This window comes from Alligator mississippiensis, chromosome 14 (genome assembly GCF_030867095.1).
Source record: "Alligator mississippiensis isolate rAllMis1 chromosome 14, rAllMis1, whole genome shotgun sequence".
Lineage (NCBI taxonomy): Eukaryota > Metazoa > Chordata > Crocodylia > Alligatoridae > Alligator > Alligator mississippiensis.
Window position 1 is genome coordinate 1,867,594 of NC_081837.1, and position 24,641 is coordinate 1,892,234.

General features: G+C 60.0%; 2 protein-coding genes across 2 annotated transcripts; both read right to left on the reverse strand.

The window, feature by feature from the left end:
- Nucleotides 1–1,463: 1,463 nt before the first annotated feature.
- Nucleotides 1,464–15,565, reverse strand: TRARG1 (trafficking regulator of GLUT4 (SLC2A4) 1). Its single transcript, XM_059717043.1, has 3 exons — nt 15,066–15,565; nt 8,750–8,882; nt 1,464–6,879 (listed from the first exon to the last, which is right to left on the reverse strand). The coding sequence occupies exons 1-3, from the start codon at nt 15,420–15,422 to the stop codon at nt 6,863–6,865; spliced, it is 507 nt and encodes a 168-aa protein (XP_059573026.1). The 5' UTR covers nt 15,423–15,565; the 3' UTR covers nt 1,464–6,862.
- Nucleotides 15,566–16,245: 680 nt separating this feature from the next.
- On the reverse strand, nt 16,246–19,125 carry BHLHA9 (basic helix-loop-helix family member a9). The gene has a single exon (XM_019480686.2). It carries the CDS (start codon nt 17,865–17,867, stop codon nt 17,151–17,153), a length of 717 nt encoding a protein of 238 aa, XP_019336231.1. The 5' UTR covers nt 17,868–19,125; the 3' UTR covers nt 16,246–17,150.
- Between the last annotated feature and the right edge of the window lie 5,516 nt (nt 19,126–24,641).

A 24,641-nucleotide genomic window follows, 5' to 3' on the forward strand; every position in this document is an offset into this window, starting at 1 on the left:
TGTTGCGGGAGGTGCTGCCGCTGCTGTTTCTGCAGCTGCGCTCCCTGTCAGGACGAGAGGGAAGCGTTTTCTGTTCCATTCGGGCCATTGCTCTGATGGGCTCTGAAGTGGGTGTGTTGGATCAGAGCAGCGAGGGGCATAGGGAGAGGTGGCGAGCCCCGCGGGGCAGCACACAAACAAAAGCCAGCACTTGTGGGGGCATTAATCACCTCGTGGGAGGTGTGGGACCTGGCCCAGGGAGCTGGGAGGCTGCCAGATGCCCTCTTTAGTCAGCTCTCGAGACGAAGAGCTGCTGGACAGGCACTGCGTGGGCCTCTGCTGCAGGGGAAGGAGCTGGGTGGAGACCTTCCTTCGTATCTCACTGGACACGATCATCTTTCCTAGTTGATGTCGGCTGGAAGGAGCGTTGTCATTCACCTGGAGATGCAGCTGGAGGAAGGTGCTCCCAATTAACTGATGCACAGGCATTTGGGTGCAGGAGCATCAAATGGATATCTTTGCTTAACTAGGAGACACACCTTAAATGCTACTGTGCATTTAAGAGTCATCGGCCTTGGTGTTGCTTTTGGGCGCCTTCAGGTTTCAGGTGATCTGCCTCTCGGGTTTGCAGATCCTTGATCCGGTTCCCTTCAAAGCATCTTTGTGGCAGAGCGGAGTACCCTGGCTGCAGAGCCCTAGTAAATGCTTTCCTTTGCAAATGTGGTGGCACCCCGGGGAGTGAGAGGTCAGCTCTTCAGGGAGCGTGGCGTGGAAAAGGAGCGCCCCAGTAGCAGTCCCCTTAGGTGGTCCGTGCAGAGGGCAGAGGAGCCGCAGTTAGGTGCAGTGCAGTTTCGTCCCGGCTCTGCCACTCCAGGCCGTGCAGTATGGTTTCACCACGTCTCACAGGGGAACCGATCCACTCCCCCGGCTCTGGGAAGCGCTGCATAAATGTGAAGGGCTGTGATGGGCTGCGGCGCTCCACGCTGGGAGAAGGCACCCCTGCATACATTCAGTCCCAGCTCACGGCTCGGCCAGGAGCAGACCAGGCGCGACGGTCCCAGCTGCTCCACGTGGGAGGTTTCAGCGCTGGTCGCACTGGGCTGACTCGGCCCGGCGCGGGGAGCGCCGCGTGCCGCACTCGAGCAGCTGCACTGGCTCGTGACCAGCATGTGCACCTCAAACCCACGGTGGAGGTGGAGGGTGGCCGTGTGTACGTCTCAGTTCTTGCTGCCTTCTATCTGCCACACGCATGGCAAGTCTTTTAGCCTCTGCTCCCCTCTGGGGAGATGTGGGCTATTGAATGAACACTCCCCACCCTCCTGGCATCCCCTCTCCCTTTCCCCAGGGAGCAGCCTCCTCTCCCTCCACTTCCCACCCCGCTCTGCCTGCCATGTCCGAAGGCCCCGTTCCCCCCAAGTGCAGGAAGCAAAGCCCAGGGTCCAGTTCCTATTTGCTCCTCACTTGAACAGAATGAACCAGCTCACTTTGGACCATGCAGGTTACGTTTTATTTTTTTTTCTCATGCCAAGAAATACAAAGGAAAGTCTGTAAGATACAGCCCAGCGCCCTGCTGGGAAAAGAGCCTTTATCAGCAGAAAAGAGCCCCGAGCTGGAACTGCTGACGTGGCCGTGCTGCTTGCAGGGAGTGCTCTGTAAATCCCTAGCAGAGGGGGATCCTTTCCACCCGTTTTCAGGACAGGGTGAGCTGGGAGCACGACGTGCTCGCAGCAGCCATGAGGAATAGGCCACGGGCTTTGCGTAAAGGATCTGAGATCTTGTCATCCCCTAAAAAGGACCGAAACAGAAGTGACCTGCTTAGCAGGGAGGGTGCGAGGTCCTGAGCTCAGACCTAATTAAAGATGGCAGGATGCCAGCCTAGCGGAGGAAGTGGATAACCCAAGCTTGGGATTCATCCCTTCCGCTCATCATTTGCTAGAACCAAGCACACGCTGAGTGCTGGCTTCTTTCCTTCCCATCCGTGCTAGAAACCCTTTAGACTCGTCTCTGGGCGCCTCTGCACTGAGCCGACCGTGAACAGCGAGCCGGCTGCGGCCGCCAAGTCAACTTGTGTTGGAGCTCTCGGCCCTTCTTAAGCCCCTGGTCACAGCATCCTGCCGGCACAAGAGCTGCTCCGTTGAGGACCCGGATCCCTCCTTTGGGGCTATTCTTCGATCCAGCATCTCTCCTGCTGGCAAGAGATGGCCTCCAAGCTTGTGGCGGTCGACTCACGCCAAAGCGAGCAGAGTCAGGGAGTTATGTCAGTCCACACACACGTATTACTCTTGCATGGGCAGTTTATATCTACTGAAATACAGACCTCCAGGACCCTGTGCTTCCCACTGCTACCCGACCGAATTTGTACCCGCTTTTTCTACCTCATCCTTCTCTTCAGCCTCCCACGACCTGTTCTCAACATCAGGTGGGGCTGGATTTCCTCCTCCTGCCTCGGCCCCCCTTGCCTTCACGTGGATTCAGACCAGGAGAGCCAGAGTAGGCAGTTTCCCATCAATTAATGCTTTTGAATGTTGGAGAAGTAACCGGCGGGCAGAGCTGCCCTGGCCCTGAGGCTGGCATAGCCCTTGCAGTGGGGAACGCTGATGCGTGGGGCGGCAGCAAGGAGACAACGCTGAGAGATGGGCACAGGGACGGGGAAGGAAAAGTCCTTTCCCTACGTGTATTGTGATGAGGTCCTGCGTGATGACAGCTAGAGGAGCAGCACTGCTTGCATGCAGAGAAAGAGGCGATCAGATGGCAATGATCTGTTCTCAGTGGTGACAGAGCAAGGAGCAGCAAGGGAGGTTGAGGTTGGATATTAGGAAAACTTTCTCACTAGGAGGGTAGGGAAGCGCTGGAACAGGCTACCCAGGGTGGTGGTGGAGTCTCCATCCTTGGCAGTTTTCAAAACCCAGCTGTTCAAAGCCTTGGCCGGGACGGTGTAGTTGGGGCTGGTCCTGCTTGGAGCAGAGGGCTGGACTAGATGCGACCTCCCGAGGTCCCTTCCCACCCTCATTGTCTATGATCTACCCAGTTATATAAATGGGCAAGGTTGGGGAGGGGTAGGGAGATACCAAATTCCTTCTGGGAAAATGCAGGCTCATGTGTCTAGGCCAAGCAAATCCAGATGGCAGAGCTCAGTGGGAAGCTACACCAGGGATGCTAAAATGTGGAATGACCCAGGGGAGACGCAGGCAGGGCAGTTTGCCACGGGGCACAGTGGCAAAAGCATCAAGGGCAAAAACATCAGGACAGAAGCATCTCATTGTAGAGCAGGGAAGAGACTGGCAGCCTCCAGCAGCCGATCTCTAGAGCGCTGCCTGCCGCCCCAGCAAGCTGGAGCGTGGATAAGCTTTTAGGCGTCTCAGATTGAACTGAGAAGAACTCAGGAAGGAGCAAGAAACTGGAGAGATGAATATATATGGAGGACTGGATGGGGGCACAGCCAAACGGTGAGCCAGTGACACGGGGTAAGCTGCTGGCAGGCAGCATCCATTTGTCATGGACCGGAGCATGCATTTACCTTTCTGGTAAACCTCTGTAAACCTCCTCCCTGGCTCACCTGGAGGTGCACCTGCAAGCAGGTGAGAGCTGTAAACCTGAGCGAGAGAGAGGCGACATTTGGGACTAGACAGGTGCCGTGAATGAAACGAAGACCAAGCAGAGGGACCCTGGGCTGGTGTGTTAGGATTTGTTTCCAGAACAGAGCTGTCCCTTCCCGTCGTGCTCCCTGGGGAGCTTACACGACGGCCTCGGGACCGCGATTGGGACTGACAGGGCAGTGTGCTCTGGACACGAGCGAAGAGCCGAGGAGGGAGTTTTGAAGTGCAGAGCACTTGGAAGGAAGTCTAATGGCTGGAGCGGCTTAGAGAGAAGAGTAAATCACTAAGGAACTTATTGCCTTAATTCTTCGTTATTATATTTAACAGTAAATCAAGAAGCTGTTGCCTGGGCAGTCTGATGATGCCTGGTAAGGCAGAAAGCAGAGCCCATTTGGAAGCATCTGACAAATTATCACTGCAATTGTCTTCTGAAAGCTTTTGCTTTCTCATGCATTCAGATGAGTCCTGATTTCTCTGCTCCACTCAGCTTCATCAGACTGGAGCTCCCCTCTCGAAAGGATCATTAAAATGGCAGCTGCCGGGAAGCCCATTCCTGGGTAGGGGGAGAGGTGTTTCTACAGTCCCCCGTGTGCACATAGATCTCCTCTGCAAAATCCCTAGAGGAAACCAGGCATTCGGCCCTGTATGTTTTTCTCGGGAGGGGAATGCTCTTCTGGTTCCTGGAAGACCTGATCACTTGTGCCATAGGTTTGTGCAGCAGGTTACAGCAGCGCTCAGCTGCCTGGTACGGGGCTGCGAGGCACACCGCGTTCGTGGTGGTGAAACGTGTCGCACGGTTAGAGCAGCGTTTCAGCACCTATTTAATACATACCTGGCTCTCGGGCATTAGCATTTGCTAGTAAAACTATCCTTCTGCGTCAGCCCTTCCCATTCCCAGAGGCTCCGTGTTCAGGTTCCCAAGTCACCCCCAAGCCATCCGTCAGGTTGGCATGGGCAGGCTGAACACGGGGCAGGGAGCAGCGGTCTGGTGTCAGGAGGGAGGTAAGGAGCCTGAAAGCCCTGTTCTGTGGACCTACCAGCACGGGGGAGAAACTGCTCCCGGGAGCCTGCTCTGGAGGCCAAGCAAGCCCCGTGTGCAGCCCTCCAGCAGCTCCTTGGTCACCGCCAGGTGAGAGAGGAGTCGCTGGACCAGCTATTTGCTTGCATGAGGCATGTGGGCATCAGACCTGGGATGTTCCCCCCCCACTCCTGCCACAGGCCAATGCTCAGTGAACAGCAGCTTGCCTATGTGCACAGAGGGACATCTAAGCACACCTGTGCCCTTCTCTGCTAAGCTTAGCACCCTGCCCTCGGTGCCAGCAGGCGGAAGGAAGCCGGGCTGCATTGCAGATGCTGTGAAATTGTACAGAGGGGAGGGAAACGTGGCTGGGGAAGTGGTGGCAATGCCACCCAGGCCAGAGAGGCAGCGTTGCAGTGTGTCCAGGGGATTCAGCATTGTTGCCACCCAGATTTTGAGCAGCCGCAGCCGAGCAGGGAAGTGACTGCGGGGGAAGCTGGGGTGCATGTACGGCAGGCTCTCTGGTCCGCACTGAGTCCCAGCGCAGACTCGGCGTGCACTAAGAGGGAGGGGGGGTCGCATGACCCCACTGCAAAGCGTGTCTGCAGGAGGCATCACTTTGGAGACCTGACGGTACTGTTGCTTTGCACTGGCTTCCTGCGCAGGAACTGCCCCACGGGGATAAGCTCTGGGTGCCAGTAGCATTGGGTCAGATCTTTCCAAGAGGCTCAGAGTTGCACCGGGGGGGGCACAAGGCAGAGGAAACGGGCTGCTTTGCTGCAGCCGGGGGTGGCCTCTATCTCCCAGTGCAGGCCAAGCTGCCTGGCTCGATAGACAAAGACATGAGTGCTAGTTCTCAGCTACATTGCCCCAGCCTGTGACTTAGCAGAGCATGATGGAGAGGAGACTCAGCCAGCATGGAGACCGCAGGACATGGAGCCGCAAACTAGTCCCTTGGACAGTGGTGCCAAAGGCCAGTGGCAGAAGAGGATGCAACCCCAGGGATCGATGCACAGGAAGGGCAGAGCAAGGTGCAGCAGTGTGAGGCCACGCGAGCGAAGGGGGCAGAGAGGCCAGGACCCTGCCGGGGAAAGCGCCGCGTGATGCAGCATGTTGCGGATGCTCGGGAAAGGCCCTGGGGAAGGCGGTTTGCAATGTAAAACATTTAGGAACCAAACATCTGAGGCTGACCCTGCCTGCACATGTGAGGGATCCAGTTCCCGTGGGCTAGGAGCTGGTGCCCATATCCCCTTTGTGCCCTCGAGACCCTCCCCAGTCAGTCCAGTCCAAGACCAGCCCAGTCAGTGGGCATCTTTGCATCAGCCACGGCAGCTGCTGGGTCAGGCCTTTAGCTCCTGCGGTGACGGACGTGACATCAGAGCTCAGCAGAAAGATTTGGCTGCCGCGACTTCCGCAGCCCGCCGTCCCCTCCGCACCAGCTCGCTGTTTGGGGCGCGGATGGAAGAACCGCCCTGTTTCCAAGAGAAGACATCACTCCTACCACGAGCCCCTCCACCAGGGCTCGGCTGCGGGCAGATCTCCTGCAAGCCGGCAATTCCTCATGGATCAGCACCGGGCCCTCCCGGCTCTGGGCTGCTGAAACGCTGAGAGCTTGCCTGGACAGCCCTGGAGCAGGGGGGACTGTGAAGCCGCATGCAAATGGTCTTTGTCTTTTTTTTTTCATCAAAAATACAAAACCCGCCGACGCCGCACCTTGCAGCCGTGGTCAGCCCTGGTGCCACGGCTGTGGGGAGGCGCACGCGGTGTCCCCCGGCGGCAGTGCGCTCCTTCCCCGCTCGCCGAACAGACTTCATCTCCCAGTGGCAGCTGGAGCTTTCCCAGAGAGACGACTGGTTGATTTAAAAAACCAAAACAAAACAGTCATTTGTGCCAAAATTGTCGAGAGGTTTCCTCAGAGGGTCCCGTTCGCCCCTTTCCACCTCGGTGGCCCTTTTCTCCCCCAGATCAACCTCCTTCTCCCCTCCTGGTCTCTCCTGGGCAGGAATGAGGTAGCGGATCTCCCTCTGCTCCACTCTGCTTGGGATCGGAGACCTCTCCCAGGCCTTGTCAAGCTGCTGTATGCGCCGCACAAGTTGTTCAGTGTGAAATCATTTTCCAAGAGGCTGAGAAATAAATGCATGCACTCCCTCAGACGATGCTCCAACAGAGACACTTCCTAGCGCCGGCCCTTGAAACGGTCGCATTTTTGCTGCGAGGTTACAAATAGCCCCTGAAGGAAAGGTGCCTTCTTCGTCAGGGCGTCTGCATGCTAGTTCTTCTTGAAAACTGCAAAAGAAAGAGAGTCTTAGAGCATCCTCCACTAATTAGTGTATTTGCCCTGTGGTCTTGGCCGGGTCCTTCTTTCAGCTAGCCTGAGTCTTGCTGGGTCTTTGATGGAGCTGAAGCGTACTGAGTGCGTTGGCCCTGGGGTGAGCAGCTTGCCTCTGGACTCTGCTCTACAGTGTGAACTACTGCAGGTTTGCTCCAGTCAAGCTTGCCTGCTTCCAAACTGGTTGCAGTCTCTTCTGGGAAATGGCCTCACGTTACTTTGTGGAATCGCAGAAAACAAGGGTTGGGGGGACCTCAGGAGGTCTCATCCAGTCCAACCCCCTGCCCAGAGCAGGACCAGCCCCAACTACATCATCCCAGCCAGGGCTTTGTCTACCCGGGTCTTAAATACCTCCAAGGATGGGGACTCCTCCACCTCTCTGGGGAGCCTGGTCCAGTGCTTCACCACTCTCCCAGTGAGAGAGTTTTCTCTAATATCCAACCTAAACCTCCCTGGCTGCAACTTGAGCCCATTGCTCCTGTCGTCTGCCCCCATGGAGAACCGTCCAGCTCCATCCTCTTTGCAACCACCCTTTGGCAGCTGATGGCTGCTGTTCAATCCTGCCTCAGTTTTCTCTTCTGCAGACTAAATCAGCCCAGTTCCCTCCACCTCTCCTTGCAAGTCCTGTCCCCCAGCCCCCAAACCATTTTCATTGCCCTCCACTGAACTCTCTCCAACTTGTCCACATCCTTTCTGTAGTGGGCGGCCAACACTGGATGCAGGACTCCAGTTGTGGGCTCACCAGTGCCAAATGGAGAGGGATAATCATTTCCCTTGACCTACAGGCAACACGCCTACCAATGCAGCCCAGGATGCAATTAGCCTTCTTGGCAACAAGGGCACACTGCTGGCTCCTGTTCAGCTTCTTGTCCACTGTCCCCCCAGGTCCTTTTCCACAAAGCTGCTGCCCAGCCCGTCACCCCCAGCCTGCACCGGTGCATGGGATTTCTCCGTCCCAAGTGCAGGACTTTGCACTTCTCCTTGCTGAACCTCATGAGATTTCTTTTGGCCCAATCCTCCAATTTGTCTAGGTCACTCCAATCCCAGCCCTACCCTCCAGAGTATCTACTACTCCCCCCAGCTTGGTGTCATCTGCAGACTTGTTGAGCGTGCACTGCATCCCATCTTCGAGGCTGTGGATGAAGACATTGAACAAAACCAGCCCCAGGACTGACCCCGGGACACTCCACTTGATACCAGCTGCCAGTGAGACATTGAGCCATTGGTTACTACCCTCCGAGTCCGATGCTCCAGCCAGTTTGCTATCACTTTACAGTCCATATCCACTTTCCAATCCTTACTTCCAAACTTAGCGTTGGGATTTCCTTTCAGGTGGCTAGAAAGGGAGGGGACAGCTACCGTGCAGGCCTGGTTTCTAAACATGGGAGGTCCTATGTTCTCAGCCACTTGACTTGCTACTTGACACTTCTTATCCCTCAGTCCGCCAGCACAGGTCCCAGCAGATCCTGGGAGACCTCACCTGCGGGGCAGTATGCTGAGCCTTTCTAGCCCTTGATGGCACAGGGCGAGTTCAGGCTAGACGGGCACGTAGCACTCCTGCACGCCAGTCTGATCTCAAAGGGATTCATCCCACACACCTACAGGCCATTCCCATGCAGACATGACAAGGCTGCTCCTTCAAGGAACAGAGGAGCCTAATTCCCTTGATGCCAAGGGCACCAGCTGTCTGCATGCATTAGAAGAGCCAGGCCTGGGAGCTCCCAGCATGCTGGGTAACCCCTTGGTGAGCTACAGGGCAGGGCAGGTCTGGGGGCTTCCTGGGGTTCGTGCTTGGCTGGCAGGGGGCGAGAGGGGAGGGGGACTTACCTGTAAAGTTGAGCGAGAAGTAGAGCACAATGATGATGGTTCCCAGGATGATGCAGACTGTGCTTATGAGCCTGGCCATGCGCCCCAGCCTCCAGGCCCCGTCCACGTCCCCTTGCTGCCTGCTGTTCCTTGACTGGGGGAAAGGCACAGACACAAAGAGAGGCACTGGTGAGGGACTGTGGGCCTGGCTCCACCACCGTTTTAGGTCAGTCCTGCCCCTTAACCCGCGAGAAGGGAGAACCCCTGGTTGGTACCATAGAAGCCCCTGGTCTCTCAGGCAATGGTACGAGGCCCGTTTGCAATGGGAGACTTCGTTAGCATTTCAGAAACCAGCTGCCCTGGAATATCGGGGCTGACGCTGCTGCTTTTTCCTACGCGGCGGGGAGACTCGCTCAAGCCTACGTATGAGTGGGTGGGAGGGGGTGGCAGCTATCCACTCGAGCTCAACCAGTGCCCAGGGCCGCTAAGAACCACAGCAGCATGGAGTCTCCATAGCCGTGCTTGTTCCCGTGACAGCTACGTGACTGCCATGCCCCTCTGCATCTTAAACGTGCACGAGTTACAGCTTTGCCACTAAGTGCTGGGTTTCAGCTCACCTTGGAGTATGCCTGAGCACTTTGGCGCCTTCACACCCTGCGTCCACATCCCAGGCTGGTGTCAGCCTCTGATCTGAACAAAATCCACCTGCAGTGGTTTCTTTCCTCTTGTGCTGGCTGCAGGGAGCGAGGAACTGGCTCTGCAGCGTCTTTCCTTGGCTGCTGGTTTCATTCTGCTTTTCCCTGCTGCTCTATTGATTTCTTAATGCAACCTGCTGGAAGCTGTGCCCTGCCTGGTAAGCAAACGTATTGGCTCCCCAGATGTGGTAGGGGAGAGCAAAGGGGAAGTCACTGGGAGGCACCTGGAAATGATTCACGCACACATTCACAGAAGTTTAGGGCTGGAAGGGACCTTGTGAGATCATGGTGTCCAGCCCCCCTGCTCCCGGCTGTGTGGGATTGTTTGAGGATGAATGGAGAGCACCAAGAGCCCCTTAGAGACTGAGTAGGGGCTGCCTCCTGCCAGTGTTAAGTCCACCTGCTGCATCAGCAACTGAACTGGAGTCCAAAGGCTGGAGCTCAGTACAAGGTGAAGCAAACTGTGGAAGCCCTTGTCTCTGGATGTAATAGCAGCCCAGGGACTCGCAGCCAGAGCCCAGAGCAAGATGGGGGCAGGCCTGGGTCCTTGGGCTGAGCACTCATGCCAGGAAGCAGAGCTGTGGAAGTGCCTTTCTTGAGACCGACTGCATGGACCCATTCACCGGGAGTCAGGAAGCGATGGTTTCTGCGCCCCCGGCTGAAGAAAGGCAGGGCCAGGGCTACACTTCCCCCTGCACAAGCCAGCGGGAGGGTGTGCATCCCCCATTACTAGCCCTGCAATGGGTTCGGAGCACCGCTGGGGACAGGCCAGCCAGGAGCCGCGAGTCTCCAGGCTCCTTCCTTCCATCCTTGCCCCTTGGCAACTCAGGACAGACGTCCTGGTGGTTTCTGTGAAGGACTCCTGCGAAAACCACACTGAGACCTGACGGGGCTCCCAGGGGCCCCGTGGAGACGACCCCCGGCCAAGCGAAGAGAGGCCCTACGTTGAAGAGCAGCGCGCTGACGTGCCTTTACGGAGACCTGCCTCGTCTGTGGTGCCCTACGGCTGGCAGGAGACGGCTCCCTCGCCAGGTCTCACTAGCAACTTAAACACAGCAGTGTTGCTGTGTTTAAGCTGCGTGCAGCGTGTCAGCGTGGGTGCATGTGTGATGGAGGAGCAGGGGCCCCTCCATAGGCATGGGGGAAGCCGGCCATCTCAGCGGAAACCTCCCCGTCCCCCATGGACAAACTGTTCACCGTGGACTTGGAGCATATTGATTTCTGGGAGGTTTTGGACAGCGAAAAAAAAAAGTCAGATTAGGAGTTGGAAATTAGGCTGTATAAAAACTGTCCCTCTTGGGGAGCTGGCCAGGGAAAGACAGAGTGTACCATTCTGTGTGGCCAGGATGCTGAAGAGCCATATATCTACCGGGCCAAGATCTTCATCTCTTGGCACCACAAAAATTAAATGCTGTGTTGCAGAGTTTGAGGTGTGAAGCACAAGGCATTGAGGAGGAAAATGTGAGCTGAAGCAGAGTGCAGAATCCGACTTCCCTCACCGTTCATACCTGGCACTTATTAAAATACATGCAGTAGTAGAGCAAACAGCACTAGCTGATGATATCTCATTCCCAAGTGGGTTTATCACTAGCAACGTCAATCTCTGGATGTAGCCGTCACGAAAAAGCCAAATGCAGCGCACCATACATGCATTAATGTCGACACCGTGGAGTTCATACAGCTAGAAACACAACCGGCGGTGCACAGAGCACACAAGCAACGCACTTCAGACCCTCAGCTAGACTGGCCATCTCCAGTCTATCCCAACAAGTGTTCTGCTCCCCCAGTACAGCCTTTCCCCAGCTCAGCCATAACCTGATGTAGTGTGGGGCCTTGTTTGCTTCAGAAGCTTCCCTGCGCACAGAAGAGACACTCTCTGAAACAAAGCGTGTGCATCCGGCAGCCTAGCTCCATTACACAACGGAAGGTGACAAACGTAGGCCTCGTACGAGGGACGGGAGTGCAGCGCGGTGCAGGGACCGACTGGGTTCACTGACAGCTCGTTAAATTTGGGCTTTTTAAAGGCACAGGTGTTTGTAACCCAAGTGCAGTAGCTTTGTGGGCTGAAACAGGCTTTCAGCATTGTCCTTTTTGTTCGGAAATACACCAAATAATGAATCTGACACCTACTGCTAGAGCTTCTGGATACCTTTTTCTGTCAAGCCCTCTGTTATGCAAGCAGCACAAGCCTTTGCGTGGAATGTTTAGCAAGCACTGATGTCTGCCCATTTATTATTCATTGGAATGGAGAGCTCTGATTATAATTTGCTAATGGCAGGAGTCGTGAATGAACAACAACAAAAAACACCTTTGTTGTACAGTGACATTTTTAGTGAAGGAAAGTGCTTGCAAATGTCAAAGTTACTCAAGGGCCCATAAGAGTGCATTTCAGAGGCTGTAACAAGGAAGTCGGCATTAAAATAAATGATCGGGGGCTTGCAAACAATCCGAGAGTCCAGGAAATGGAGGGCTGGGGGGGTCTGAGATGGTCGTCTAGCCTAGTCTTTGTTTTGAGGCAGTCTCAGGAGGATAAGGGGTTAGGGAAGCCAAGGAAGGAGGAGACCTAAACCTTCCCGGTGGCATCTCGCTCTGCATCTTACAAGCAGCCTTCGCTTATAGCCCCAGCTTGGATATTCAGGGGCTCTTTGGTCAGTGAGCTGTCGCAGAGATTCTGCCCACCTCCTCTGCCTGCGCCTCCCCTCGTGCGCACCGGATCCCAGCAGAAAGAGGGGTGCCGTCCCACCGCTGTGCTCTGTCTGCCTTTGTGCGTCCCCACTGCACCCTCTGAGACGGGAGGGCGGGCGAGAGCAGGGATGTAACACGGAGGCTGCTCTTGAGCAAGCAGAGGCGGGGGTGGAGTGAGATGCACCTTAGCATTAGCAGAGCCAGCTCCCAAATGACTCCCTTCCAGGAGACTGGAGCGGAGGGAAGGAGGGAGCCCAGGGCTTGGGCAGATGAATTTTCTGCTGGCCCAGGGCCCTGCCGACATCTGAGTGCAAGCATCTGAAGGGTGATTTATGAGACTTTCAATGCAAAGGCATTCAGATGCTTTCTTCCCAGCCGCTGCTCAGTGCCCGGAAAAGGCTTCCTGTGCAAAACGCATTGACTGGGGAAAGAAAAGCGCATTCCCCCAGTGACTACGGGGAAGTCAGCACATGGTGCAAACGCCCTCTTGCCTCCCACTCCGGCTGTAAGCAATGTGCAGAGCACGGCTGCTGGGGAGACTATTCCCAGGTCCCCGCAACCCCCTGGGAGCCCAGCTCCTTTGCGATCTCCAGCCCACCTTCAGAGCCACCCAGCAGGCACCCGAGGCTCAGAGGCTTGATCAGAATTAATTGCTGGGTGTTCGTGCCTCGTTAGCCTCTAGGGACTAAGCTCATTTCTTGGGGAAGCAGCCGAAATGTCCGCTGATGCCCTGGGGAGCTGGGCCAGCTTGCACACAGGCTGCATTCGGTTCCTTGGGGATGCTGGCCCAGATCCTTCTCCCCCTACGAAACACCCAAGCGTGATGCTATCGCACCCTGCTCAAGCCCCTGGAAAGCCACGGAGGTGTCTAACACGCTGTCCCTTTAGCCGTGAGGTTGAGGCGAACAGAGCAGCAAAGAGCACCTGCTCGTCCTTTGCACGGACAGGTTTGAGAGGCCATGCAGGTGGCTGAACGCGTGTGCCCAGATGTGCCAGCTGGCGCCTGCAGAACCCCTCACAGCAGAGGCCCGGCTCTGCTGAGGGTTGGTCCGCAGCACCTAACACTGCATCTCTCCAGGTCTTTGGGGAACGGCTGCTTGCAAGCCCCTGCGCTGCTGCGCTGCGCTTCTGTGCTGTACGCAGCGTCCTGGAGCTGCATGGCTTTCGGAGCTGGGCACAAAAGGGGCCTGGAGGGCCTGTGAAGCAGCGGGGCTCTTTACCTGAGACCGACTGGGAGGCTCTGCAGTCTGAGGTGCATGTGTCCGAGGAGGGGTGCAGGCCTGCAAGCGTTATTGTCCCCTGCCCGCACGTGTTCTCTGCCAACATGTGGCAGTATCTAGTGGGGAGCAGGCAAGGGGGAATTGCCTCTCAATCAGGAGAGTTCAGAGGAGCCGATTGCATCTGGCGCTGCATGGGCACAAGACTGGCTGGGGCACTAGGAGGGGACGATTTGTTGGGTTACATTTGGCCGCTAAAGGATGAGGAGGGAACGGAGCCTTTTCCAGCTACTGCTTGTTGTTTATCTGCCGGTAAAATCCCTCCAAGCTGCTCCCAGATAAATGGCGCTGGCTGGAGCGGGTGTGGGCTCTCACTCCAAGCTAGGCGTTTGGTTTCTAGTCCAGCTCCAGCGCGGACTTGCTGCACATCACTCTCTCTCTGCCTCTCCATTTTGCCACCTGGAAATGAGGAAGGTACTTCCCAGCTGGGGGCCGTGCACATGCGAGGATTAAAGGCTTGACGAGCGGGAGCTCTGTAGCGGAGGGAGAATGATACGGGCTGGTCTGCCCAGGGCAGCGTGATGCTTCATTCACGGCTGTGAGGCCCGGCTAGCTCTCCTGATCTGCAGTGGTGCGCTGGGAGGGCGAACATTGGGTCTGAAACCTAAATGTGCCCCTCGCCCCTCTCCGAAGGGCTGGAGCCTGCTCCCCACCCCCAGGAGAGCCCCTGGGCGGACAGGATGGGCGGCTGGAAAGAAGCAGCAATTGGAGACCCTGGGGTGTTCTCAGTGTAGCAGGTTCCCACGCGTGGGATCAGCGCGCACGTCTCGGAGACGAGCACCGGCGACTGAGCGCGCGCTGTACTGAATTAGACAAGGGGCCACGCGATGCTGTGGGCTGAGCTGGCTCCAAACGCGCGTGCTGCGGCCCACAGCGTGTTGGTGGCAGATGCTTACGGTGTGGATCGGCTACGGTTTCCCAAAGCCCGGCTCAGTAAGCCAGGTCTGCCCGAGCGCTTATAAAGTAGTGAGCGGGTACCAGGAGAAAGGAAGCGGCCAGCTCCGATGCTCCAGGGGTTCGGGCAAACCTCTCCAGCTAAACCCCCGGCGCTGTGCTAGTGCCACCCTGGCACAGGGAGGGAATTGGGCAGTGTGTCCTGGGAGATGGTGACATCAGGGTCGGGGAAAACTTCCTGCTATTGACAAGCATCACATTATGGTGACGCCCTGAGACCCGGGCAGGACCGAGTCCTGTCTTGCTGGGTGCTGGACAGATGCGGAGGTGCATGACCCCTGCCCTGAGGAGCTTAGGGCCTGGCAGGGCAGTAACGGAGCCATCCCCTCCTCCGACCCTTCCCCGTGAGCGTGCCCGTTGTGCACCTCCCTTGTCACCCGGGAAAGCGGCTTCCTCAGCCCTCAGGCTCGCGGGAGTGCCCACTTGGTGCTTGGAAACGCAGCCTGGCCCAGCGCGCTGCGATGAAACCCCGGGTGGGGAGGACATGGGTTTGCCAGGGGCCCTGCTCCTCGTGAAGGGATGACACGGGCTTCCCGCGGTCCCCACTGCTCTGGCCGGGGAGGATGCGGGTTTGCCCGCATCCCCGAGGTTCTCGACGTGGAGGACACCGGGTTTCCAGGGTCCCCGCTGCTCTCCAAGGGGAGGATGCGGGTTTCCCAGGGTCCGCCGGGGAGGACGGGGGTTTCCCGGGGCCCCCGCTGCCCTGGCCGGGCAGGAGGCACTCACCATGATGGAGAAGACGAGCGCCACGACGTTGACGGGCCAGACGGGGCAGAAGCAGGCGAGGATGGCGAGCGGCAGGTAGTCGGGAGGGCGAGCGGGCGGCGCGGGCTGGGCGGCGGCGGCCGAGCCCCGGCGGGACAACGAGGGCGACGGCGGCGCGGGCTGCAGCTGCCCGGTGGAGGCGGCGGCGGAGGCGGAGGAGATGGAGCCGGAGGCGGCGCGGCTGGGCGGCCCGGGGGGCCCGGGGCCGGGGCCGGCCAGGCTGCCCGAGCAGGACCGCGACCCCCTTAGGCTGCGCTCCGCGCCCGCCAGCAGCTGCTCCGTCTCGGGCGGGTCCGGGGGCAGCGCCCGCTCCGCCATCCCCGCACAGCGCCGTGCCGCGCCGCGCCGCTCCGCCGCTTTGAGCCCGAGCCGCGGGCGAGGGAGGGAGGGAGGGAGGGACCAGCGCCGGCCGGCCGGCCCGCCCCTGCCCCTGCCCCTGCCCCGCCGGGACGTGCGCGATCCCCGCCTGCCCGCCGCGCCCCGCTCCTCCCACCGCCCGCCCCCGGGCAGATGCCGGCGCCCTGGGGCTGGCCGCGGGCTGGCACGCGGGCACGGGCCGGCCGGCTCCGCGGGCAGCGGTGTGCGGGCGCCCCCGCGCTTTGCCAGGCCGGTGTGAGCGCGGGCCGGCCCCGGGCAGCGCCGGGCTCCGGGGCACTGCCCCAGTCCGCGCCCGCGGCCCCGCCGCTGCCGTGCCGTGCAGTGCCGCGCCGAGCCGTGCCGCGCTTCCCTGGCGGGGGGCGCCCTCTAGTGGCGCTCGGCTCCGAGCCGCGCCGCGCCGCGCCGGGCGGCGGGTCCTCCCCAGGACCCTTCCCGAGGGCTGGGCGCCCGGGGCAGAGCCAGGCCAGCCCAGCAGACTCAGTCCGCCCGTCACCCTAAGTCGCTCTTCACCCCCGGAGGAAGCAAGCAGACGCCAGCGCTGCCCAGGGAGCGTGCCCGTGCCCGTGCCCTGCGGGTCAGCCCTGCCTGCCCCGAAACCCAGGGCCGTGTAGGGGTTCTCCACCCGCAGCCCTGGAGTCCCCTGCACGGCCCTGGCAGCGAGTCTGTGCCTGGGGCCGAGCAGTTCAGCTGCATCTTGTTCCCAGGGACAAAGAGCCCCTTCTCTGTCATCTAGAGAGGTCCAAGGAAAACGAGAAGTGCAAGCTCAGGAGGGGAGAAGGAGCTTTATTGACTGATACGGCCTCCGCAGCGTGCTGCACCCAGTGACCGAGGCAGCAAAGATGCCACTGAGGTGCCTTGCAGTGACGACTGTAACAGCGGCAGGTCAGGAGGAGAAGCAGGGTCTGAGGGATCGCAGGCAGACCCGGCCACCTGCTCACTGCAGGCCAGGGGCCCTGTGCCTGGTTCTCCCATGCGCCTCGTCCCCTCCCCGAGGAGCCAGCCAGCTGCTCACCTGCGGGATAACCCAGGCTCTTTTGTCTTGCCTCGGCACTAAGATTTCCTCACGCTCCTCCCTGCATCGTCCAGTGCCGTGCAGTCTGCGGGGACGGGACAGAAGCAGGCGCTGCCCGTGCAGCCTCCCCCCCAGCCGACTGTGTTTGCAAACCCGCCCAGGCACCGCCCGCGGGACACAGGCACGGAGGGGAGGCATTCACCTTTAAACTGCCTACGGTGAGGCTTCATGAGCGCTCACCCAATTTAACCCCAGCGCCTTCTCCTCACCGTGGTTCATCTGACCCAGGCTGTTAGCCCTACAGAGACAGAACTCGACACAAAACGCCCCACTTGTGCCAAACTCTCCTCGGAAAGAGAGGAGAACAAATGCAGCGTGACGGCGGAGCGCAGCAGAGGCACCTTGCAGCACAGGCCCGCTGCGTTGGAGCTCCTGCCACAGGAAACACAGCTTCTTGCCCCCATGGGCTCTTTGGCTTTCTGTGTCCGCAGGTCCCCAAAGCCCGCGTGCTTCGCACAGCTTCCACAGCTCTCCCTAGGCTCAGGCCCCCGCTCCCCTGTTTTCTTCCTCCCTCTTGCACAAGCGCCATCCCACTCTCCCACCCGTCAGAGATGTGTCCCCTTCCTAAGCACTGCGGCCGTGTCTCCTCGTCCCGTTCAGTGCGTCGGGAGGCACTGCTGGCAGCCCGAGCCTTGGAAACGCCTCGGCTGCCAAGAGCAAGGCCCAGGCGGCGCCTCTCGGAAGTTGTCCGTGTGCTTCTGCTGGCACGCGGCTCTGACGCCGAGGGGGCAGGGATAAGCAGGGCTGGATGCGAAACACTCGTCCCTCGGGCTCTCGTAGTGCAGCTGGACCTGCATCTCAGGGGTGTGCCCGGCATACGGCGGGCAGCGCTGGAAGTTTGCAGCAGCCACGTAGCCAGGCTCCAGAGGCAGCTGGATGAGCTGGGCACGGCTGCCCTGGGCACTCTCCTCCTGCCCCGGCCCATCGTACCAGGGGCGGCACTCGGCATGGGCGCAGGGCCAGTGTGGGGCCAGGCCGGAGCGCAGGGACATGGACAGGACGGCAATCCTGTGGATGGCTCTGCGCAGCGTGGCGATCTTGGAGAGCCTTTTGCCGCTAAGGTCGTGCTTGAGGGCCAGCCGCAGGGCGTTGAAGGCTTGGTTGTAGTCCAGGATGCGCTTGCGTTCCCGGACGTTGGCCGCCATCCTCCTCGCCTTGGAGCGCGCTGGCCTGCTCCTCCTCCTCCCCTTGGGCTCCTCGCCATCGCTGGGGCAAGATGAGGCCTCGCTGCCCTTGGGGACCCACAGCTCCTGCCTCAGCCCCGGGAAACGGGCCCCTCCTAGCTCTCCCTCTGAGCCGTCTGCGCTGGGCATGGCCTTGCCGAACGTCCCAGGAGCGTGAGGGCACTGCAGCCGTCCTGCCTCCTGTGAGCTCAGGCAAACACTCCTGCAGCGCAGCCCCAGTCCTCTGCTAAAAACTCGCCTGCCGAGCTCACCTGCATCACGTGCTTCCCCTCCCGGGCCCTTTATGACCTGCCTTCAGGTATGTGGAGCTGCAGAGGGGCGCGGGCAGCATGCGAAAGCTTGTAGGGCACGGCCCCGCCGCACTTGTCCTGAGCTGCACCAGGGTGAAGAGCACGCCCACATGCTGCCCCTAGGACCCTCCTGTCCTCCGCTTCCTACCTCCCCTGAGCAGGGGCCTGGGAGCAGCAGGGCAGGGTAAGGCCTCCCCCTGACACGTGCAGGTGCTACGCTGTGGGGCACGACTCACCCATGTCACCTGGCCCAGCCTGGGCCTTCCCTCCTGTGGTCTCTCTGGAGCTGCTCGCCCTGCACTTTCTCTGCCCCATCACTCCCCTGCCGCAGCCAGGGTTCAACTCTGCTGGGGCATAAACCGTGATATGGGCCACGGACAGATTTCCTGGGAAAGGGAGCATTTGCAAGAGAGAGGAGAGAAGAGAGCAAAGGCATGGTGAGGGGAAGTGACTGGGCCACGAGTGTGTCAGCACCTGGGCCTGACACCGAGCCCTGGGTCCTGGGGGTGCCTGAGCATGCGTCTACCCCTGATGGGAGGTGGGAGCACATCTCTAGGGGGGTTTGGATTGCGATGGTGGGCAGCATCAGAGAGCCATGACCCATGGGCCTGCATGATAGTGAAGAGAGAGATGGGTGAACACTGCCAGGCACCAGTGGAGGAGCCTGGCCTTGGGGGGAGAGATTGGTGGTGCAGGCAGCATCTGCCTCCTGCATTGCAAAGGGGCTGACTGTGCAGACGCTTCGGCCTCCGGTGAGCTAAAATCAAGTGTTGTACTGGCCTTTTATGGGATTAAAATTGAGTGTAGGGAGTATCTGAAGTCCCGGAGTAAAGAGTCTGGGATGGAGGATGCTTGCCTGTAGCATCTGGGGACATCCGAACCCCAAGACCTCCAGGCTTGGGCCTGCATGTAGGATGCCTGCCAATGTCTGAAGTCCCAGGGTGAGATGTCTGGGATGGAGGATGCTCACTGGTTGTAGCCCCATGCATGGTGTTTAAAAAGATTGAGTTTTGCCTGCTCAATCAATATGATTAGGAACTGATTTGGCTAATTTGACCTGGAACGTGAAATATTTTTTATATATATATATATATATATATATATATATATATATATATATATATATAAGACACCCCCCACAGCCTCTGGAAGCAGAGGAATTTGGCTGGTGGCCACAGGGCAGGAAGCAGGCCTGTGGCAGGGGGATGGGGTAGGTGATAAAAGCACTGAAGTGCTCCCTCCCACCCTGGAGAGCAGGGGCAGGGCAGGCGCCTGGGGGCAGAGCTGTCTGGGCCAGGATTTATTCAGGGAAGACAGAGCTGCTGGGGAGGAGAGAGGCTCAAAGAGACCCATTGTTCCCGCATCCTCCTACCTGTTGGGCCAGGCAGGGCACAGGGAAGGCCTGCTGCTGTGGATGTGTCATGGGGTCCTGGCCAGGTCCCAGCCTCAGCACTGCGGGGAGCCACAGGATGCCACAAATGACCGACCACAGCTGCAGTCCTAGCTGCAGGGACCTGGGGCTGGGCGCTCTGGATCGCCAAGCACCTGGCCTGCAGGGACCCCAGGTACAAACCTGGTGCTCCTGCAGTTCAGCCTCCAGCCGGGGCTTGGGCAATACCTCTTTTCAGGCTACATCTGCCCTCTTCTCTGCTCCTGTGCCTTGATGGTGGGTGCAGCACCCCTCTCCCCTGCCAGGAGACCAGCCCCGTTACATCACCAGGCCATGGCATTGCAAGGTGCTGGGGCAGGGACCTGCTGGGGCATCACTGCCTGTTTGCTGCTGGGCCACTCTGTGCCACCACCCTGTAGCACCGCTGGATAAGCAGAGAAGGAGCCTGGGGGTGATGTCCATGCTCCTTCCCCACTCAGAGCACCCCCCTTATCCTTAGAAACCAGGACCTCAGTTGGCTGAGCAGTTTGGGAGCGCTGTCCTGGTCGGCGGGGCCCTGGCAGCCTTGTTGCCCACTCTGTGTGATCAATGCAAGTCAGATAACCCTCCAGGTGCCTGGCCTGCCATCGCCTTGACAGTCCCTTGCCCTTGCCAATAGTTTAATTGGCATCCGGCTGCAGGACCCTGTCAGGCACAGGGCAGCGGTGTGACAAACAGCCTCAGCCCCCGCCCGACAAAGCCCAGGGTCGCTGGCCGAGTGCAGCCCCTGCGGCCGGCCCCCTGCATCAGCGCAGCTCTGGCACAGCTTGAGCAATTAGCATGGGGCTATTTGTCTATTGCCCTTCTCCCCTCCTGGCCCTTTGAAGCCACAGTTAATTTAGGGGCCTGAGCTGGAGAAGCCCTATAAATCAGGGGCTGGGGCCTCAGGCAGGGAGGGGGCCGGGGCAGCGGGACTTCAAAGGGAGGCAAACGCTGCAAATATGTATGAGCGCCCACCTGGGCCCGCCCATACCGGCCCTTCCCACTGGCGCAGACTGGGGTCTCCCCCTGCCCAGCGGCCGCAGCCACGCAGGCCCAGGTGAACCGCCTGCCATGGTCAGTGGGGAGCACCAGACTCCTGGTGCCAGGCCCATTTCTGGGTAGACAGAGATGGCCCTGCAGGGTGTAGCGGACAAGGAAGGTGGGGGGCAGGCCGTGCCGTGAGCGGCTGTGCATCTGCAAGCTTTTCACCCCCTGCCCCTCTCAGGAACCAGGACGCTGGGCTTCTACCCCCAGCTCCCGCAGCTTCATTGTGTGACACGGTGCAAAGCACGTCTTTGTTCAGTGCCTCAGTTTCCCCACCTGTGTCACTGGGTCACAGTGCTTCCCTGTCCCTGCAGTGATTCGAGGCGTCTCCCAGGCCCTGTTTGGTCCAGAAGGCACAGAGCCGTTCCCAGTGCAGCCAGGGGCAGCCACTGCTCCTCTCCCTCTTGGACATTCCTCTCCCCAGGGCTGCAGGGAGTCTCCTGGCTGCTGAGCAAGCAGCTCTGGGCAGAGGTGGGTCCCCTGCAGCTGCCTGCCCTGGACCTGGCACTCAGGGCTCACGGGCAGTCTGTGCCCACCCCAGTATGGCCCCCTGGGCGCATCGTGGCCAACACCCCATCTCCGAGGCAGGAAACTCCAAGGCCCGTTCCTGGGGAAACCCCCCTGCCATGCGTACCAGAGACATGGGCCCAGGGCATCCCCGAGCCCCACACCCTGCTGTCGCTTCCTGCAGAGCGAGAGCCTGGGCACTGACGGTCCTATGGGCTGATCTGTCAAGGGCAAGTCTTACGTGCTTACCTCTGTCCCGCACAGCCCCACGTGCTGGCTCGGACATGAGCAGCCGCTTCTTCCTGCCCTCGCTGCCTCCTCTGCTGGGGCACCGGCCTGGCCCACGGGAAGTCCCAGCTGTAAATCAGGGCCTGCGGATGGTCCCCGCTGCCTGTAATTAGGGCGCTGGCGGCTTCCTCCCCGCATGCCCCCGCCGCCGGGGGCTGCTCTGATTTATTGGCCTCCTGGAGAGATTTACGAGCCAAGGCAGGGGCCAGGAACACGGCGGGGCCCGATGCAGGACAGGGCTGCAATTATCCGCCGTGGCCCGCCCTGCCGGAGGTGCTGCGAGGCGGCTCCCGCCTGCTTCCCGCCCTCTGCGGTTGGAGCCCGGAGGCTGCTCGGTGCAGCCCCCGTGGGCTGGGCACTGCCAGGGGCTCCTGCAGCCCCTCAGCCCCAGCAGGCACCTTGGCCTTCTCCTGCCCTCCAGGCTGCACCCCATGAGGTGCGGGGCTCCCCTGCCTCAGGCAGGGCACAGCTCAGCCTGGACAGCACCCACCCTTGGTGCTGCCCAGTCACCCACCGCACCCCCCAGGGTGGCTGGGACTTCCTGCCCTTGCTGGGCTCTCTGTGCCCCATGGCGCAGGGGCTGCTGCTCCCAAGCTTTCCTCCCTCTTGCCCTGGGGGGATTGGGCTGCACTGGGTTGGCGGAGAGATGCCCCCCAGCAGACTGAGCTGCCCGCCCCAGCCCTGGGGATGTGCCCTGCTGCATTGCCAGCTGTGTGCACTGTGGTGGCTGCACGAGGGCCATCTGCCTGCCAACCAGGCATTGGTGCGGCCCAATGCCCATGGGGTGAGAGGGGAGAGAGCTTGTGAGCAGCAGCCCCTGCCCCACGGGGCATAGAGAGCCCAGCACGGGGTCTCCATCCTGCACTCCCGGTAAGCAGCCGTCCAGCTCAGGACCTCACCACAGAAGCCGTCAGCCCTGGAGACAGGGAACTCGGCTGCCCGGGGCACCAGAGCAGCGCAGCTGCTGGCAAGGGGCATGTGGCAAGCACCCATGCACCCGGCTGGCTGGGCCCAGGGGGCTCTGCCATGCAGGCTCCTCGGGGCTAGTGTTAGCCCGGCTCAGAGGCTGACTTCTTGCCATTAATTATTGCTTTATTTGTGCCAGCCACTGCTTAGTCCCCTGGGCATCCTTGCTGCACGCCCCCATCTCGTGACTCCCACTCTGCTACTGGGGGACTGGGTTGGGGGTGGCAGGCCGGGAGCCAGCGGGATCCAAAATCCTGCGCCATCAGCATCGGGACGGGATCCAGGAAACCACTTAGGCTCATGACTCGTGCGTTCCTCGAGCTCGGAAAACTGCTTGGAAGTGATTCTGGCTTATCAAACGTGTCAGGGCAGCCCTGGAAGGAGGCCAGCCCTGTGCAGTGGGGCCGGGCTGGCGGGAGGGGCTATCTTCCACGGAGCCCTTTCTTCCCTTGTCCAGGGGCATGGCGGAGAGAGGGACCCCAAGGGGCTGCTGCAGCAAGAAATAATCGTTTCCCAAATGAGGGTTTCAACTAGATGGCGCGTTAACACGGGATCGTCTGTGACCACAAGGGGCGACGGTGCGTGGCTTAGGATTCAGGAGGACACTGGCACTGGGCGCGACATGCGGAGGGGGCAGCCGCCGCGATGGGGGATCCCCCTGGCAGCGCCTCCTGCTCGATGCTGCAGGTAACGGGGGAAAGCCCCATGCCCTCTGCCCCCATGCACAGGGCTGCACAGGGGCTGGTGTGAAGGGCCGGACAACCGTGCAGGGCATGGAGTACGTGTCCTGAGCTCTGCCCCCGGAGGAGAGGGTGGGCAGCTGTCCGGAGCAAATGGGGTCAGGCGCAGACGCTGCAGGCGCTGTGGGTGGACTCCTCGAATCCTTCATGGGAGCTCTGTGTGGGGAAATGCCAGAGCAGAGACAAGCAAGGTGTGTCGACAGCAAGGAGCCCTGCCGGCTTCAGGCACTGGGGCTGTGAGGGCTGGTGGGGCTCGGGCATGGCCATGACTTTCCCCTGTCCTTCAGGGTCCAGTGGCAGCGAGATGAGGCAGGAGCAGGGCTCCGAGGAGGCAGTGCCGGCCAGATCGGGTTTGCCTCATCCCTGGGCCAGCACCAGCCTCCGTGCTGGGAGTCCTGAGTCCGACCGCAACATGGAGGGAGGTGGGGATGGTGGGGATTTACAGATGACAAGTGGTGCACGGTCCCTGGGACCTTTGCTGCACCATCATGCCAGCTGGGTCTAATATGGGGGCATCTGGGAGGACAAGCAGGACAGGAACAAGATGGGTCAAGACAAGCACCCCCTTCATGGCTGTGCGGGGACAGGACCAGGCCTGGCGCAGGCCAGGGACCAGCAGGACTAGCCGTGTGTGTAGTATCATCCCTCCAGACAGGGGAGCTGGGCAGGAGATGCAGGATTCACTGAGGTACATGCAGATGTGAGGCATGTGGCTTCCCGTGGTCAGCCCCATGGCTTTTTACTGCCGAACACGCCTGCTTCTCTCTCTGCTTTGCCCCTTCTGTCGGGCATTTCGAAAGGCTGCTGTATTTGCCCCAAGAAATGCTATGGAGAGGAAGAACCCCCCGCCCCAGGGCTCCATCGTATCTGCTGGATGAGCCCGGCCCATTCATGGAGCCCAGAGCTGGGGCCTGGGCCAAGAGCGAGGGCAGCGTGGACTCCTGGCCAGGCCTGGCATCAAGCGGGTGCATGCCAGGAGAGGTGCAGCTCACCCTGGGGCTATGATGGGGCTTGAGGAGGAATCCAGAGGGAGTCATCAGAGCAATCCCCAGCTGCGGGGCATGCTAGGGAGAGGCCTCCTCCGCGGACGCAGCTGCTGCTGTCCACATGCACTGGGAGCCTGTGGTTAGGGTGCTCACCACCGGCAGGGAAGGAATCCGCGGGCGTCAGCAAGGCCCCATGAGAGGGAGGCACCAAAATGCCTTTGAGAAACTGGGCCCTGCTTGGAGCAGATGTCACCTCCGGGCCCTGGGGGCTTGGGAGCTGGTGCATGCTGTATCCAGGCGGCTTTGTAACCAGCTTGCAGAGCCCTCACCCCCTGGCACTACACCCTGCGGGCTGTTTGAATTGCCTTGGTGCCCTGGGCACAGCCATGCGGGGCTTATCGAGCTGCCTTGGTAATGCAGCACCGGGCAGTCTGTCCAGGCTGGACCAGGCATCGCTCTACCGGCGTGCCACCGACTGTGCGGGTGAGCTTAGCCCACTCCTGGGGTAGGACAGAGCTCCAGCTGCCTGGTCGTTAGCACAGGGGCCTAATTTAGCTCCACGATTTTGGGACTCTCCTTGCTCAGCCTCCTCGGGAGGGCTCTGCCTCCTGGTCACAGCTGCAGTGGGTCGTTAGGAAAGTAACTGAAGCAGCAGCAGCAGAGCAGATTTG